This window comes from Aspergillus glaucus (assembly GCF_001890805.1).
Source record: "Aspergillus glaucus CBS 516.65 unplaced genomic scaffold ASPGLscaffold_7, whole genome shotgun sequence".
NCBI classification, from domain to species: domain Eukaryota; kingdom Fungi; phylum Ascomycota; class Eurotiomycetes; order Eurotiales; family Aspergillaceae; genus Aspergillus; species Aspergillus glaucus.
In genome coordinates, this window is record NW_019170459.1 from 371,356 (window position 1) to 387,767 (window position 16,412).

The 16,412-nt window shown below is 48.1% G+C and overlaps 5 protein-coding genes across 5 annotated transcripts; 2 read left to right on the forward strand and 3 right to left on the reverse strand.

The window, feature by feature from the left end:
* On the reverse strand, positions 1–3,081 carry ASPGLDRAFT_168696 (putative beta-N-acetylglucosaminidase). Its single transcript, XM_022542676.1, has 4 exons — positions 2,896–3,081; positions 2,714–2,836; positions 601–2,643; positions 1–533 (listed from the first exon to the last, which is right to left on the reverse strand). The coding sequence occupies exons 1-4, from the start codon at positions 2,929–2,931 to the stop codon at positions 171–173; spliced, it is 2,565 nt and encodes an 854-aa protein (XP_022402213.1). The 5' UTR covers positions 2,932–3,081; the 3' UTR covers positions 1–170.
* Positions 3,082–3,225: 144 nt separating this feature from the next.
* On the forward strand, positions 3,226–5,542 carry ASPGLDRAFT_45489 (uncharacterized protein). Its single transcript, XM_022546261.1, has 10 exons — positions 3,226–3,304; positions 3,361–3,604; positions 3,656–3,695; positions 3,759–4,238; positions 4,292–4,416; positions 4,470–4,664; positions 4,730–4,968; positions 5,021–5,077; positions 5,141–5,224; positions 5,282–5,542. Exons 2-10 carry the CDS (start codon positions 3,388–3,390, stop codon positions 5,474–5,476), a joined length of 1,632 nt encoding a protein of 543 aa, XP_022402214.1. The 5' UTR covers positions 3,226–3,304; positions 3,361–3,387; the 3' UTR covers positions 5,477–5,542.
* A 504-nt stretch (positions 5,543–6,046) lies between these two features.
* Positions 6,047–7,988, reverse strand: ASPGLDRAFT_73446 (putative MFS transporter; the record flags this gene model as incomplete). The annotated part of the gene is made up of 3 exons (XM_022549676.1): positions 6,047–7,229; positions 7,286–7,519; positions 7,602–7,988. The coding sequence occupies 3 exons, from the start codon at positions 7,986–7,988 to the stop codon at positions 6,339–6,341; spliced, it is 1,512 nt and encodes a 503-aa protein (XP_022402215.1). The 3' UTR covers positions 6,047–6,338.
* A 2,319-nt stretch (positions 7,989–10,307) lies between these two features.
* ASPGLDRAFT_45494 (OSBP family protein) lies at positions 10,308–12,123 on the forward strand. Its single transcript, XM_022546263.1, has 4 exons — positions 10,308–10,537; positions 10,735–11,060; positions 11,121–11,175; positions 11,249–12,123. The coding sequence occupies exons 1-4, from the start codon at positions 10,469–10,471 to the stop codon at positions 12,047–12,049; spliced, it is 1,251 nt and encodes a 416-aa protein (XP_022402216.1). The 5' UTR covers positions 10,308–10,468; the 3' UTR covers positions 12,050–12,123.
* Positions 12,124–12,488: 365 nt separating this feature from the next.
* ASPGLDRAFT_1359659 (uncharacterized protein) lies at positions 12,489–13,471 on the reverse strand. The gene has a single exon (XM_022541426.1). It carries the CDS (start codon positions 13,256–13,258, stop codon positions 12,680–12,682), a length of 579 nt encoding a protein of 192 aa, XP_022402217.1. The 5' UTR covers positions 13,259–13,471; the 3' UTR covers positions 12,489–12,679.
* Positions 13,472–16,412: the final 2,941 nt, after the last annotated feature.

The following is a 16,412-nucleotide window of genomic DNA, read 5'->3' on the forward strand; positions in this document are numbered from 1 at the left end:
CTCCACTGTTAGGTCTATGAAAGCAAAGCCATGTCCGGCCGCCAGCTGTGCCAGCTCTGTATCTACAGATTCACGTTTTTGAGTCCACGGTTACGGTAATAGAAATGCGCTTTGAATCTCAAGTTCTTTTCCTAAAAGGTTTCGAGTGCATGAAACAAACCCTCTGTCTCTCAAATCATACCGGGCCGATAGCTGCGCCAAACCTCGAAACCGACCTGCTCATACCAACCATCCAAACTGACCCAGTCGACAAATACTCCTTCAATACCTCTCTGCTTCATGTTCTCAATCGCATGGCACATAAGAGCTAGTCCAACACCTCCTTTCCGATGCGCCACGTCGACTCCCACGCAACCGATCAAGCCAGTTTTGAGGCCACAAAGAGGTGGGAAGGCCCAGCCTCGCTGGAGAAGAGGCGACGAGGGGGGGAGCATCAGCGTCCAACCCACCTGGTTCCCTTCCTTGTTGAATGCAACCATCACGTTTGACGGGTATTTGTTGGGTTGGAGTACAATGTACGCCTCAACCCAGCCCTGGTTCATCATGTCAGTACTCCTCATTCCAAAAAGGACCAGTGATGCGGGAGAAACAAGTACTAACTGTATAATCAGTGAAGTTCCGCTTCTGAGCTGCAACACACTCTTCATAATGCTCTGGAAGGAGAACACCAAAAGTGTATCCCCGCTCTTTTGCCCGAACTATGTACTTCTCGGGAGACTGGAAACCCCTGATATCCTGGTACAGATCAACAGATCGCGATGTTGGTGGGCTGAGCCGGAATCCCCGATGGGTGAAGAATTCTTGGATCTTTGACGGCAGATCTGTCGGGATTCCGGGCCAAAATCGAGGAAAGGCACTTCCTAAGGCTAGGCGATTGAGTCCCAAATTCTGCCTGAACCATGCCCGAGTTTCCGTTATCAGGGTCGTCCCGATGCCCCTTCCTTGATATGCAGGACCTACAGCGAGCACTGCTAACTGACCCGACGTGATCCCTCCGTTGACTGTAGTGTAAGCAAGCGAGAATCCAACAAGTACTGATCCGGACCGGGCAACAAAGTAGTGTCCACTTGGTCGATCCAACAGAGTGCGCAATCTGTCGCTAGACAATGGGTATCCTGGCAATGTGGTGTTCCACACAGTGGCCAATTGTTCCAAATCACTACCAAGGTCCAGTGATGACACCGTAATTGGGACGTCTGGTGTGTCCTTGGGCCCGACCGGCAAGACCCCCTTCGCGGGTGCCGCTCCAAAAATCACATCCGCGGCGGCAGAGAAGGCCTCGACAGTTGGTTCGTATGTGGCAACGTACGTTTCGATACTAGAGTCTTCAAGGAAGTCGTAGGGATTGCAAGCTGCTATGGCAACCAATTCTCGTACGCGCTTTGGTAACTCCAACCCTAGAGTTCTTTGATAAGGAGACTCTCGTGCGTTGATGGAAGTAAATATCACAACATCTGCGGCTTCGATTTGACGCCATTGCTCCGCTGATAGACCTTCCATTCCATAGCGGATCTCAACAGCATTGGCGTTGTATTTTTGGATGCTGTCGAGATAGACAGTAGCATCGTATGACCCTTTCCTTCCAAGTCCTTCCCCATCCACTGCACCTCCAGCGGGCGTATTGGCACCTGGGAAAAGAAACACGACCTTTGGTGATTCGGACAAGGGCAGAATATCCGCCTTGCTTCGAACGAGCGTTACTGAACGAGAGTAAGCTTCTTTCGCCACCGCAGCTGTCCCTGTGTTGATAGACGCGAGGTTTTCGATCGCCCTTGGTCGCAGAGCAGTATCCCAACTCAAGAACCTATCTTTAAGGTCGGTTACCCGACGGAAGGCTTGTTGAAAACGCGCCATCGGTATTGTTCCGGATTGCACCGCTTCCCAGACTCGATCAATCGAAGCTATTTGCACAGCGTAGGTATGGCAAACCATAATGCTGTCGCTTCCGGCCTTCAACGCCATGACTGCGCCCTGCTCCGTGCCGTATGTAGCCCGAATACCGTCCATTTCAAGACAATCGGTAATCACCATGCCGTCGTAGTTCATATCCTTGCGAAGAATGTTCAAGGCATCGACAGAAAGCGTCGCTGGTAGCTCTCCATCACCAATTGCAGGCAAAGAAATGTGTGCTGTCATTACAGTCTCGATGCCTTCGGCGACCGCTCTGCGAAACGGAACCAGCTCGCATCGTTCCAGCTGATCTCTAGTTTTCGATATCACAGGGAGCCCGTAGTGAGAGTCCACCGCCGTGTCGCCATGACCGGGAAAGTGCTTGACGCTGGGGACGATTTTCTGCTCCCTAAGACCCTTAGCTTGAGCACTGGCAACCCGACCAACGAATTCAGAGTCGTCCCCGGGGCTTCGAACTCCGATCACTGGATTCAATGGCTCCGAATTGATGTCACAAACTGGTGCGTAATTCATGTTGATACCGAAGAAATCCAGCGTTTGTCCAGTAGCTTTACCGACCTCATGAGCGAGCGCTTCGGAGTTGGCGGCACCCAATGCCATTGGACCCGGAACCTGAGCAGCGACTGGGGGCGATATCCTGGTGACGAGTCCGTTCTCTTGGTCAATTCCGATGAACAGAGGATGTTCATGTCCAGCGGCCTTTGCTTCGGTTTGGAGTGCAAGGGTCAAGGACTTGAAAGTAGTCGGAATGTTAGCGACTCGATCTGAACTCTCACAGCTCTGGTTATTGTATCCATCATACCTGGAGTTGTTCTGCATCGCGGATGTTCCGTTTGAATAGAACGATGCCTCCGAGGCCATAGTCGTGGATCAAGGTTTTGATTTCGGGACTGGGAACGAGACCATGGAACCCAACTGCAAAGAGCTAAGAGCATGTCAGCTTGTGTCTTTCTATGGGGAATTCCCTGCAAAAAAGCGCATTACCTGTCCGGCTTGCTTCCGTAGATCTGTCGGTGGCATTCCAGCTGTTTCTCCGATGGGCCCCGCAAAGCGGCGTTCTTGTCGATTGCTAGGCTAAACAGATGACGATTCAAGTAATTGTATATATACGTTATCGCTATAAGAGTGATCAATGCGCCGAGAAAATGAAAGAAAGAGTGTATGGTCGAGAATTGAAGTTGGAATTGAAGTTGATGTTGATAGCCAGCGGGGCCCGTCGATCATGTGAGGAAGGAGCTCCACTATCTACTTCATTCCTCCTTCCTTCATTCTTCAACCTTCCTTGCATTGCGGCTATTAAAACAGCTCCATCGGGGGATTCAGTGCGACATAAAATGCCAGGAAGGCACGTTACCGCACGCGCTGTCAGTTATGTGGGGTAGGATTATCTGAGGTGCGCGATCTCAACCCCAAACTTTTGCAGCTACTGACAGAAGCAATTTACCCCAGAATCTGAAACCGAACGGAATTGTCATCATGACGAGCCCTGAAGACAGCATAGACGATATCGTGACCGGTCAAGAGCTTGATACATTTCGCAAAACTTCCGCGACTGTCAAAGACACAATGCCGCAACAACCCACTCAGCCCAACCGGGGCGAATATGAGCGTCTTTTCGGTATTGACGACTTTCTGGACGAACAGCCAACGACAACTCGGAGAGAGCTGTGGTCTTATTACCTCTATTATAACGGTAAGGCCATATTGAAAATCTCTGTTGATCGGCTCTGATCTGCGTCGTTAGGTGACAATGGGGTTGGTCCGGGATCATACAGCCAAGCATTGTACGTGATCGCAACTGCATCTCGATTGTCCTAGATCTGCATCCTTGGCTAACGACGATCCAGATTTCAGTGGGCCTTGAAAAATGCTGGCTGGCAGCCAGGAACTGATCCCCCCAAGCCGTGCACTGAATCGTCTCCATGCGTTGTTCCTTGGGCTGGGGGTGCACGGTCAACCTCCTCCATCATCCTGATAGCCAATGGCCTTTGCTTCTCATTCATGACGGTGATATTTATCTGGCTCGGGAGTGCTGCCGACTATGGCTCGTTTGGTAGGTGGCTATTGCTGGCGCTGACTGTCGTCTGCTGGGGTTCCCAGTATAGTATGATGGCGATCACGAGTCCGAACCAATGGCACGCAGCGATGGCAATGTATGTCATTTCATATATCGCATATGGTGCTACATTGGTGTTTTATGCTGCCGTGTTCCCTAGGCTCGCTCGATATATGCCACATGTCCGCAAGGCCTGCGAAGATTTGAGGGAGGGTAAAATCGACCAAAGAGAGTATGACACGATCGAATCGTTGGAGAGGAACCACATTAGGTATGTTAGAACAATCGGATTCCAATGGACCACCTAGATCTGACAGTCATTAGCAACTACAGCACTGCTCATTCCAACATCGGCTACCTTTGCACGCTCGTCCTCAATTTGAGTGTTTTGCTCCCGCTTCAACACAACAGATATTCGAACAACCTAGCTCTTTGCTTGACAAATTCATGTCAGTATTGATTCATATCCCCCGTGTTTCTGCCACGTTTAACGATAGCCTAGATTGGGTCATACTGGGCATATGGTGGTTCATATTCCAGCAAAAACGGCCAGGACCCAAGGTTCCTAATGGCTCCAACTATTTTACCATTGGCTTCAAACAGATTTGGTTTGCACTCAGAGAAGTCAGGTCGCTGCCGCAAACATTTGTATACTTTGTTGCATATTTCTTGTTGGCCGATGGACTAAATACGACCGGTCAGTTATACAACTCTTTTATTACGAAAGACGCACGAGATTGAGCTTATACTCACATTGCACAGGGACGCTGGTTTCCATAATCCAAAACAACTCGGTATCCTTTTCATTTCTTCAGATAACCTACCTTGGAGTAACTCAGGCGGTTTGCTCAATTGTGTCGACCTTTGGTTTTTGGTATATTCAAAGGTACTTCAAGATATCAACCAAGAGCATGTTTTTATGTACGAACCTTTTTAGTGTCTTCATTCCGTTGTGGGGAATGGTAGGCCTATGGACAGAACGCATTGGATACCATCATATAGTAAGTCGCCCGGAATTCTCGCGCACTTTATTCCTGCTAACTTATTCGGCAGTGGGAATTTTACTTCTATAATGTCATCTTCGGTCTATTCCAGGCACCTTACTACGCGGTATGCCATTTGGTACAATCTCTTCTTGGATGCGTTTCTTGGCCCCTGACAAATGAAACACAGTACGCACAGACCATGATCAGCGAACTGATGCCCGAGGGATACGACAACATGTTCTTTGCTCTTTTCGGCATCACCAACCGTGCAGTATGTACATATGACCACGTGCCCAAAGTACCTCGTCCCACCACTAACTCGACCTAGTCTTCGATTATAGGACCCAATGTGATTCAGGCAATCATTAATAACACACAAAACAACTGGATGGGGTTTCCCTTTCTATTCGGCATCTGCGCCGCCGCTATGATCATCATCGCATTCGTGGACATTGACAGGGGTCGAGAGGACTGCCGCAAGTTCGCCGAAGCACGCAAGATCGGCCGTATTTCTGCACAATGATTCAGATCAGGCAGCAAACAATAGCAGCGCTACTTAATGATACTAAAGGGGAGTTTGATTTTTTTTTTTTTTTTTTTTTTTTTTTTTTTTTTTTTTTTTTTTTTTTCAGAGGCCGAACGAACGGGTAGATCTCAGGGAGAGGTGGATTTGATTTGTACACAGGGGGGGACCGCAGTGGGTCGTTGGCGCAGTGCCCAAGCTCAAAACTAGTGTTTCGATGTTGAATATGTACTCCATACGATGTCTTACTAGGGTTGTTCTCGACTTTTCCCTGGACATTAGTCCCCCTGTACTCCGTACTTTTTTGTTTCGTGGAGAATTAAGAACTACGGGGCCGCCGTCACGGGGCCGTTCTTTAGACTAAAAGCTCTCTTGACTCATGATTTTTTTTTAATGAAATGAAATTCGCTAATGATAGTAGTTGTAGCCCGTGCTCCAGAAGACATCAAGTAATCGAAACTATATACACGCATAAAACAAAGGGGTATTTATAAAAGGATGTACGAGAAGGGAATCTGGGATGAAAATCGAACGTAAAATAAAAGAATATGACCGAAATGAAGGGGAGGGGGGGGGAGAAAGAATGAGGCAAAAAGTGAAAAGAGAGTCGCCAGTAAACAATGGATCGCAAATGGTGTGGAAAAAAGACAGACTGGTCAAACAAGATTATGATGATGATGAAACAAACAAGTGACAGTAGAGTAGTTGGATGATATGCCAAAATGAACAGGAACAAAATCAGCATGCAACTTTTGAACCCATTTTTTAAATACCCTCTTTATGCTTTATTTTTGCTTTTTGCTTTTTCTGAGTAGCGGAATTTTTTTGAGTTCTGAAAGGACGAGAAGCGACGAAACAGAAATCATGAAACCTCTTTCTGACTAGCAGCCTTCTGCTCATCCTTGGCATCAATGGCTTCACGCCACTTAGGACCGTAGATAGCAGTCAACCAAATGAGACCGCCAGTCAGAGACAGGAAAACAGCACTGAGAGTGTTGAACCATCCGACACCGATGGCCTCGATGGCAGGCAGGGCGACACCGGTACCCAGAGCGGCAAAGACGTATCGGAAGACGTAGTTACCTGCAACGACTTCGGCGCTGCGGCCCTTGTGGTGCATCACGTCGAGACAGTAGGTGTTCAGACTGGGCATGCAGAAGAGCTGCGAGACACCCTGGACGAACATGGCGATGACGGGGACGGGGATGCCGCCGACTTCCTTCTCGAGGGTCCAGCCGTAGATGAGGATACAGCCGGGGACGATGAGGATGATGTGCACGAGGGAGGACTTGAGGCGGTCTTCGGAGACACGCACGCCGCCGCGCTCGGCGACGCATTTCTTCATGCAGTAGTCGACCCAGCGGCCGCCGACGAGACTGCCTGCGAGGAAACCGGCTCCGGGGACGAGGTAGAAGAGGCCGGATTGGATGGGGCTGTGGAGGTTGAAGCGGGGGTTGAGGATGTAGCGGATGGGGGTGAGGAGGGCGTATTGGTTCCAGACGAGGGCACCAGCGGCGAGACCGACGCTGAAGATGTTGGGGTACCTGAAGAGCATGACGATCACGCGGATGGGGGAGATGCGGTGCATGACCATCTTGGTCTTCTTGGGGAGGGCGTGGCCCTTGAGTTCGCGGCTCGACTTGTAGGGGATCGTTTCAGGGAAGAAGCAGATGATCAGCAGGGCGGCAAATCCGTTCATGGCGCTCAGCAACCAGAAGACAACTCTCCATTGGCGGAAAGTAACGACGACACCCTGGAAAGGTTTGTTAGCCAACTCGAAACAGTGGACTCAATGAGGTAGTAACATACTCCAATGAATGGACCAATGGCAGGTCCGACCATACTTCCTGAAAGCACCCAGACCAGTGCAGTTGCTCTCTTGCGTTGCTCGAAGATATCACCCACTGCAGAACTACCCACAACCAGGAAGGATGTTCCTTGGAAGGCAGTGAGAACACGGAATATGAAATAGGATGGCAGGTCAGGCGACACAGTTGTTGCAATGGTAAAGATACAAAACAGCAGACTGCTGACAATGAAGATCTGTAGAGGGTTGATACATCAGTAAGCTGCTCTGGGGCGAAGGACAGTATCCTACAGTGAGAAGTTAAGAGCGTATACATACAGGACGACGACCATAGACTTGGCTTATTGGGCCCCAGAACGTAGACGAAATACCCATGAATGCCAGGTAGAGAGCATTGCTAGCGTTGATGATATCTCCATCGGTTCCGAAAGTCTTTCCAACTTCAGGAACGGCTATAAGAATTGCAGTAGAAGAGATGGGGGCGAGGAAAGCGCAGTATGAGATGATAGAAATAATTGTGATCTTGCGAGCTGGCGAGAAACGCTTGTATTGCTCTGAGTTCTCGTCGTCGGACTCATCGGTAACTTGGGGCAGGTCTTGGTTGGTGAGGTTGCTTGGGACTTGTACAAGAGTATTGGGAGTCCCCGGGGGCTCTCCATACTCTGACCGCGGTCTTTGTGCCTCCTCGGGTGGCAGCTGTGTCATGGAAGAATTTCTTGAGCATCCTTCCTCTGCCGTGCCAGAGGGGTTTTGTTTTGATCTTGAACCGAAGACTTTGAGCATTGTGCTGGGTCAATCGGAGAAAAGGGAAGAAGGAGAGACGAGAAGAGAAGAGAAAAGAGAAAGGCAAAAGACTTGTTTTTGGATGACAGTGGATGGAAAAGACGTCTCTTCAGGAATGTTCGGAGTTTTAAAAGAGATTGTAGGAGTCAAGAGGAACGGAAGATTTTTCTATCTTTTAATAGATCAATCCATGAAACGAATGTAAACTCAAGAATCGTACAAAAATGATAAAACAGGGAATAAGAATCAACAACGAGAGGACATGCTTTGACAAGAGGAACCCAAGGGAAATCAAGAGCGAATGACAAGAGATTTAACGCAATATCGAGCTTAAATGTCAAGAAAAAATAGTCCGACGCCTCCTTTGTCGAGATCGAAGCTTGCGTGTTGCGAAAAGCAAGTGCCCATTTTTGCAATGACTATCATCACATCATTAAAACATGGAATGTGCCTAGACCATAGCCGAAAACCGACTGGGCGAAAGCTTGACCTCCAGCAAACCAAAAGGGTAGTGTGGTTCACCATAAGGGACAAGCGTAAACTCCTAGCAGACCCAATGATCCGCGCATACAGTGGACTCATCATTGCCACTATATGTTCGGGAGAGGGTCCGGGAACGCATAGCTTGGCTTCGAAGTGGGCACGGGATCGACAGATTAGCGCTCCACCGGGTCCATAGGATGGCCAACGGTATCAAAAAGGGATTGCACGAGGTTGAGGTATAAAACAAAAGAAACGGGGACGCATCATCCCACAGGGGTGGATACATACAAAGCGGTAGTATACATGGCGCTGGGTACCGCGGCGCCAAGTCGTTTCGGCTTTTCGGCGTACGGAAACACCCGTTAGACTAGCCGGGTCTTAGTCCCAGGGGCGCACGCGGTTGGGCGGAAATGCGACAATTAATACGCCGCTCACGCGCATCGAATAATAGAGCTGAGAGCCAGCCAGGAGGCAAATTCGGGATCCCGAGATTTTTACTGACTCCGAACGGTAATTTTCGCTTTTTTGATTATTCTCGCATTGTTCATTTTTCTTTTCCTTTTCCTCTTCCCTATTCCCTGTCAGTCTTAATTTGTCGTCTGGTCCATGCGTAGATGTGGAAAGGGGGAGAGGAAAGAGGCAACAATAGAAAACACCGCGGAAAAGGAAAAAAAAAAAAAAAAAGTAACAAACTACCTGAAACTCGATGAATCGGAGAATCACATTCTTCCTTTGGTTTCACAACATCATTGGCGATACAGCATGTAAGAAATGACGTCTTTTCTTCAAACTTCTCCAAAATGAGGAAAGTTAAAAGAACGAGAGAATAATTGCAACATACTCTGAGTTCCAATCCATTTTCGTCCCTCGTCGGAAAAGTAAATCTTGGTGCCGAATTTGTCCGTTGATTCGCAGTCTGGTGGCATCATCCATGGTTGAACCTGCGGTGGCCAGCTGAGACGATAGTACCAGTCGGAGTATACATAGCATACTTTCTCACACTCTGGATACGGGCATAGAACTTGAGCAATGAGAGAGCTATCGAACTTCCATGCTCGTCCTTGGACCAAGCAACAAAATGCGCGAGGAATTTACCCGTGGGCATGGAGATTTCCCTCACGACTATGTGTCGGAATCCCAAAAGCAAGCTCTGTGTGCCTGAAATCCAACGCGTGTATGGTGGGCTGCGAGTGGTTTGAGTTGAACGCAAAGTGATCTACCGTAAAGCCAGCAAAGAAGAAGGAATTATGCCATTGCATAAGTGTCTGGGCCGTGGAAGAGCATCAGGCACGTCTGATAAGATTTTCGATTCGTCCATCATTCAAAAAAAAAGCTTGACTCGATCTACTCCCGTTGACCGATGCTTCAGCCTCTGATTTGTTTGATTTGATGCTGGAAGATTCTCGTCGCATTTATCAGCTCAAAAAGCAACTATCATGGTCCCTTGTCATGTTGTGTCGATGCCCCTTTCTATTCGCCTCTGCGATCCGGGTCGCGTCACATGGGAGGTAGGCGATACAGCCAACGGAATCTGGTACATTGTATGATAGCATTGTACTCTGTAGCAAACTTAGAATGAACAGTAGTGGCAGAATGGAAGAGCATTGAGGGAGTGTTGAGTGCGCGCGTGAGGGTGTGTCGTGTCCAAGGCGGGGAACTGCGATCTGCCGCCTGATGACGTCGGGACGCTTGGCGTGACTTGGGAAACCTCAACATTCTCAATCTCACCTCACACATTTATCCTTTTCCTCCCTCATACGCTCTATCGCACCTTTTCTCTCCTTCAGTGCTTCTCAGCCACTCGATTCAGTAACGATTCAGTATCACTTTTCTTTGTCATTCGTATCATTATCCACACTCTACGTCTCTCCTGCCTACCCCCTATTTTGAGACTTCCGAAGCGCCATCCCACCGCCAACATGACTTCCAAGGATCCACAAAGCAATATTCCTGCTTCCAGCAGAGGCTCTTGGTCGAGTTTCCTCAAGGTGAGTGTGCACTTGCACATGAATTCTATGATGTATTCGCTCCGGAAGCAAAACTTGTAAAAACTCTATCCCAGCACAAGTGGCATGTGGCATCACCATGTTCCTCCGATGTCAACCCTCTGTTCCGGACCCCGTGGAGTTAATACCGCACTTGTTGGAAACCATCACGGCTGATCCTTATGATTTCATCTTCCTAGTCTATTGCCTCTTTCTCTGGAGATCTTTCCTCGTTGACCGCTCCACCGTTTATCCTCTCCTCCACTTCCTTGACGGAATACTCTGCGTATTGGGCCGAGCACCCGTCTTTGTTCGTTGCCCCGGCCAAGGAGACCGACCCTGAGAAGAGGGCCCTCGCTGTTCTCAAGTGGTTCTTGAGCACCCTTCGCCAGCAGTACTGCAGTCGCAGCGAGAAGTTGGGTAGCGAGAAGAAGCCGCTCAACCCGTTCCTGGGAGAACTCTTCCTTGGAAAGTGGGATTCCGATGCCGATGTGGGCGAGACGAAGTTATACAGTGAGCAAGTTAGGTTCGTCACGTCGGCACACTGGCCCTTTTGAGACCGTCGGGAAATTGACATATGCTCCAGCCACCACCCTCCGGTTACCGCCTATGCAATTTCGAACGACAAACACGGGGTCGAGGTGAGTCGGCAGAAGCCGCCCATTGTTACTAAACAGAAAAAGAAAAACCCGATCAACTAATAGTCAAACTCAGTTGCAAGGATACAATGCTCAAAAGGCTTCGTTCTCTAGCACCATTCAGGTGAAGCAGCTGGGACATGCGCTGCTCTCAGTCACCCCACCGGGGGCGGACAAGAACGACCCGGCTCAGCAAGAGAAATTCTTGATTACTCTACCCACTCTGCACATTGAATCCCTGATCTACGGTACTCCGTTCGTCGAGCTGGAGAAGTCCACCAAGATTGCCAGCAGTACCGGTTACGTTGCGAAGATCGACTACTCCGGCAAGGGTTGGTTGAGTGGCAAGAAGAATACCTTCACTGCCAGCTTGTACAAGGAGAGCGAGGGAGAGAAGAAGCCTTTGTACACCGTCGACGGACAATGGTCCGATTCGTTTACCATCAAGAACGCTCGCGCCAAGGAGGAAGTAGAAAGGTACGTAGTGAAGGACAGCAAGACCACGCCTTTGCAGTTGGCATCGCTCGAAGAGCAAAGCATCTTCGAGAGTCGGCGTGCATGGCAGCATGTCGCAGCTGCTATTGAGCGAGGCGACATGGACGCGACATCCGCGCACAAATCTCGCATTGAAAATGCGCAGCGTGAGATGCGCAAGATTGAGAAGGCCGAGAACCGTGAATGGGAGCGACGGTTCTTCAACCGTGTCAACGAGAACGATGATGAGACCTTCCTGCAGCTTGCCAGGATGCTCCAGATCACTGGAAGCCTTGACACCGACAAGACTAACGGTGTCTGGCGATTTGATCGGGAACAGGCGGTCACTGCCCAGCCACCGTACCACAATGTTGGCGGCGAGGCGCTCGGGTTAACCCAGTGATTCGGGATAAAGGACCGATTCCTGACTTAGGTCTTTTTTTTTTTTTTTTTTTCTTTTTCTAAACTTTGTTTCTTGTCTCTGTGTGCGTTGACGTTTGACAATAGAAGGGGGCTACTAGCTGTATTGCGTTATTGTTTTTTTTTTTTTTTTTTTTTTGGATTTCCTTCACTTTTACCGTCTTGGTTTCTATTTCGGTTTTTTTGCCTGCGGTCCTTGTACATAGGAACGAATACTGTGGATATAATAGCTTCGGCAGCGGAAACAACAGAATGCCACTGCGTGCTCCGTACATATGGCAAGAAGGTTAGAATGAATCATAATAACCGATGATTGTCATAATACGCCGGAACACGACGGTCTAGAAGTCCCGTATAGAGTACGAATTCCTATTTCACACCTGTCAATCCCGACAGCACGACCAAATTGACAGCTCTGATTGCAGAAAAGACAACAGCATTACGATGAATTATGATCCTCCCATTGCATATCCGCACAAAAATCCCCTATGGTCCGGAAAACTCTGGGGCCTATAAGGACCTCCCTAAACCAGCTATGATCTACTGGGGATGATCTAAGCGACCCCAAACCGACCCCCATAAATCGACGACCATCACCGTCCATCATCGCTCATCACCACATCCACTCGACAAGCAGGGACCCAGTATTCAGCTGGATCATGCAATACATCCTGCATAATGTGATCAGTCGGGATGATCGCTGGTATTGGCAAAGTCTTAGCATTTGCTTAGCATGATTGTCGTTAGAACACAGGTAAACTAATGCAGTTATTCTGCTGCTCTGCAGGACTGATACTAATCTACTCAGTTGGGGGGAAAAGAAGAAGAAGAAGAAGATAAATAAAAAATAATAAATAAAAAAGCAGTAGCCATAGCCACATCGTACTCCACGTATCAAACCTTCAGGTACCCTCAGGTACAGACGTATTTTCCTCCATTCCCGGGCGTTCCGGACAGGAGTGAAATATAAAATGACACGGGCAGAAAACTTGATCACGAACCCTGACAAACACATGTTATTGGACAGAACAGCCGCAGCCAAAAATGGAAACACCATTTCCGTGTCGGGACGTGGTCCACATACTCTTTTGGGATAAGTTGAGGACCATGGAATCAGGGGGATTGCATCAGAGGGAAAGGTGATCATTATTGGCTTAGCGAGGTTTATTCTTGCCGCATCATTGTATGGCATTCTGGCATTCGTTGTGGTTTGCTTGCCTGTATTTCTAATGCAATCAGTCGACGATGATGATGGCAATTGTGTACAAGCAACCCTCGGGCAGTCGACGAAGACATGAAAAACTAGCGCCACCTTGAGAGGTTTTGCTCAACATGGCATTCTACCTCTGCCTGTCAAGATGATAACGTCCACCACCGGCATCTGTCATGACTGATCAGTGCATGTGGTCATTCTCCCTATGTCCATCAGCGTTGACAAAGCGGTGCGTGGTGCTAACGCTTCTGCTGAGCGAGGACAAGGATATTTCGCACCAAGCCACCAACTCTTAGTTCATCGCTGACTCGCCCTTGTCACTCTACTAGATGCGTGGTCACTATCGTGCCTTCTGCGAACATTTCAGCCAACTGGTCCTTTTATGGAGCTCATTCGAAAGTGACATTCAAGAAGAAGAGCAGTCTCGGAGCGAGCCCCTTCTCCTACAGAGGTCTTGACTCTGGTAGTCGCTTTGTGCCAATAATTGCGACAACTTTACGTCCTGAGGGACCGGGAAGTGAGGGGATTCGTGTGTGAACCGGGCCTTTCGATATACAACCTGAACAGCAAATGGATAACAATTGTTGAAGCGCGTGGTAGTCCAGGAGGAAAACCTGGTGTCTCGTTCAAGCGTGTTATCGGGAAGTGGACAGACTTTTATGTCAATACGGATAGTATCTGAGAGGGAGGCACTATTTGAGAAACAGGTTTCGTCGTATATTGGTAAACCATATTTGGCTTTGTCTACATACTGTATTTCGAGATATTTCCGTATTGCACCAAGAATACCTTTCCCGACCACGGTCCACACGCCCGTATGAGATCCCTTTTAGAAGGTGTTGCTCTTGAGAGTAAACACCCGGACGCTACTCAACACGCTGCTATATCTTCAAGAGCTTCGCTCGATCACTTGTCTGATGCCTCGCTACAAGTCCGGAATTACTTGGTTCGACGATGATGTGTTCATTGGCTCCGAAATCACTTTTCCGGGGAACGCGTCTCGCTGGAAACTCGAGCGAAAGATAAACGAACGTGAATCCTGTCAAAAAGAAGAAGACGTGAAAAAGGCAGGGCTTGTATTTGAGGGGCGTGCGGTGTTCGCTGCTTCGAATGTTGATGATTCGTTCCCAGGGGAAGAAGCCATCATCAAGATTAAAATGCAGTATGACCTCTCCCAACCTAAATGCTCTTCCATCCCTTTCTCTTCTTCATTCCCTCGCATCGTTTGCTTTTATTCTAAGATGAAGGAATAGGATACCTTGGTGGTCCACGGCTAGCAAGCCACCTACAATCCGAGCTGAGCAAGCTACTGAAAAACTGAGCATTATGACTGCAAATGAGATTAAAGCTTTGGATCTCCTCACCAATACAGGGTGCTCAGGTACTCCCACACTATATTCATGGCGCCAGGGAAAGCAGAACGATAAAATATGAGTTCCAAGTGGTCACATAACGTACATTCTCATGGGGAAACTTCCTGGGACTGAGATAAGTGATTTCTTCAATGACCTTGGTAGAAAAGAACGAGACGAGTTTCGAGCGGCATTTAAAGAAGCATGGTTGTGAGTCTTACCTTCTCTCAAATTTTCTAGATTCTGCGTGTCTGACACGGCCGCCAGAGAATGCATTGATTGTGGAATCGTCCATGGAGATTCAGCTATCCAGAATATCCTCTGGGATTGAGAGGACAAGAAATGGTAAGGCTCGTGTTTGCTTGCACATCTCACAAGAAACTAATTGTGCTGTTGTGAATAGTTATTGAATCGATTTCGAGCTGTATTACTCTGCTAGAAGTGACGATAAATGGGATGATTTTATATACTGTTCGTAGAACTTGGCTTGCAGTTTCTATGGTGATCCTGACGATATGTCCACATGGGAGCTCTAATTCAGGGCCAGTTTATTTTCGGTTCATGTTGTTCCTTGAGATTGTTGCATTGTTCCACGCTGTTCTTCATTGGTGTGTTACAAGCCATACTGGCGATTATACATGAGCTTTCCTGTTTCAGTCTCTTTGCAATTGGGGAGATATATCGCAGAAGAATGCATGACTTTGCAAGCCTTCTTCTGGTTGGTGCTACGTACATGCATACACTCTTAGGTTCTTTCCTTTTATGTTCTTCCATTCCTATGTGACGATGCTTTCGACTTGTCATCGCAAATCCCAACTTATAGGCCGGTCTCGAGTACAGAACGAACACTCCGTAAAATTGTCCCCCCGCTGCGTAACCCATCCTTTGGAGCAACAGAACATCCCCCCACCCCATATTTAAAGTTCTTACCTGAATCAACCAAACCCCAACCAAACACCATAAATCAGCACATCCTTTACTCCTTCGCGGTAGTCCCTCATGTGCACAAAGTATCTGAGTAAGCGCAATCCTGGCGGAGATCTGATGGATTTTATTGGCTGTCCTGGTGGTCGATCAGGGTGCTGAGATCTGCCGCTAGGAACTAGTAGTAGGTGGGCACGTGAGATGTTTCATACAACCCCTCTTTGTACTACTCTATGGAGTATGTAGATTCATGCTGTAGACTATGGGGAAGTATGATGGAAGGATTCTATACATGTTGTCAGTGGCGGTAGAAAGATATTCGTTGCCTGCCAAGCATCGGGGGGTATTGCCATTGGCAGTGGCAAGATGACGATACCCACCAAGATATATATATATATATCGCACCAACTACATACTGCCCAACCTTGGGACTTGGAGATATGCATGGAGAAAAGAAGTTTGCCCAGAAATCTTGTTTCCCTCCCATTCCGTATCGCAGTCTGATCATACGTGGCATTGGAATACATAGCACAGAAGGTCGTGACGAGTCTCGAGATCGAGACGATCGATTGATGGAAATTTGAAATATAACAAGGAAAGCCAAGCAACATAACGAAAATAAAAGACATTATGATGGATAGATGTCATGATTCGCGTCAACCAACAACAATGGTGCCTAGCATTCTCTCTTTTTCTCATTGTGATTCAGTACAGCATCATAAGGGCATAATCCTGCAAAATTCCAACATCATTTAAAAAAAAAAAAAAAAAAAAACCAGCCAAGCTCCCATTGAGAGTAGAGATTACACGCATAAAGAAAAAAAAAAAAAAAAAAAAAAAAAGACATTGACATGAAA

What these genes read in the sequence shown, in the direction of transcription:
- ASPGLDRAFT_168696 (XM_022542676.1), bottom strand. Translation starts at nt 2,931, where the DNA reads ATGCCACCGACAGATCTACGGAAGCAAGCCGGACAG. An exon ending in TACGGAAGCAAGCCGGACAG is followed by an intron (nt 2,837 to 2,895) that starts GTAATGCGCTTT and finishes ACATGCTCTTAG; the next exon opens with CTCTTTGCAGTTGGGTTCCA. An exon ending in GGAACTTCACTGATTATACA is followed by an intron (nt 534 to 600) that starts GTTAGTACTTGT and finishes ATGATGAACCAG; the next exon opens with GGCTGGGTTGAGGCGTACAT.
- ASPGLDRAFT_45489 (XM_022546261.1), top strand. Translation starts at nt 3,388, where the DNA reads ATGACGAGCCCTGAAGACAGCATAGACGATATCGTGACCGGTCAAGAG. An exon ending in TTATTACCTCTATTATAACG is followed by an intron (nt 3,605 to 3,655) that starts GTAAGGCCATAT and finishes CTGCGTCGTTAG; the next exon opens with GTGACAATGGGGTTGGTCCG. An exon ending in TCGGCATCACCAACCGTGCA is followed by an intron (nt 5,225 to 5,281) that starts GTATGTACATAT and finishes AACTCGACCTAG; the next exon opens with TCTTCGATTATAGGACCCAA.
- ASPGLDRAFT_45494 (XM_022546263.1), top strand. Translation starts at nt 10,469, where the DNA reads ATGACTTCCAAGGATCCACAAAGCAATATTCCTGCTTCCAGCAGAGGC. An exon ending in CTTGGTCGAGTTTCCTCAAG is followed by an intron (nt 10,538 to 10,734) that starts GTGAGTGTGCAC and finishes TCATCTTCCTAG; the next exon opens with TCTATTGCCTCTTTCTCTGG. An exon ending in ACGACAAACACGGGGTCGAG is followed by an intron (nt 11,176 to 11,248) that starts GTGAGTCGGCAG and finishes AGTCAAACTCAG; the next exon opens with TTGCAAGGATACAATGCTCA.
- ASPGLDRAFT_1359659 (XM_022541426.1), bottom strand. Translation starts at nt 13,258, where the DNA reads ATGCCATACAATGATGCGGCAAGAATAAACCTCGCTAAGCCAATAATG.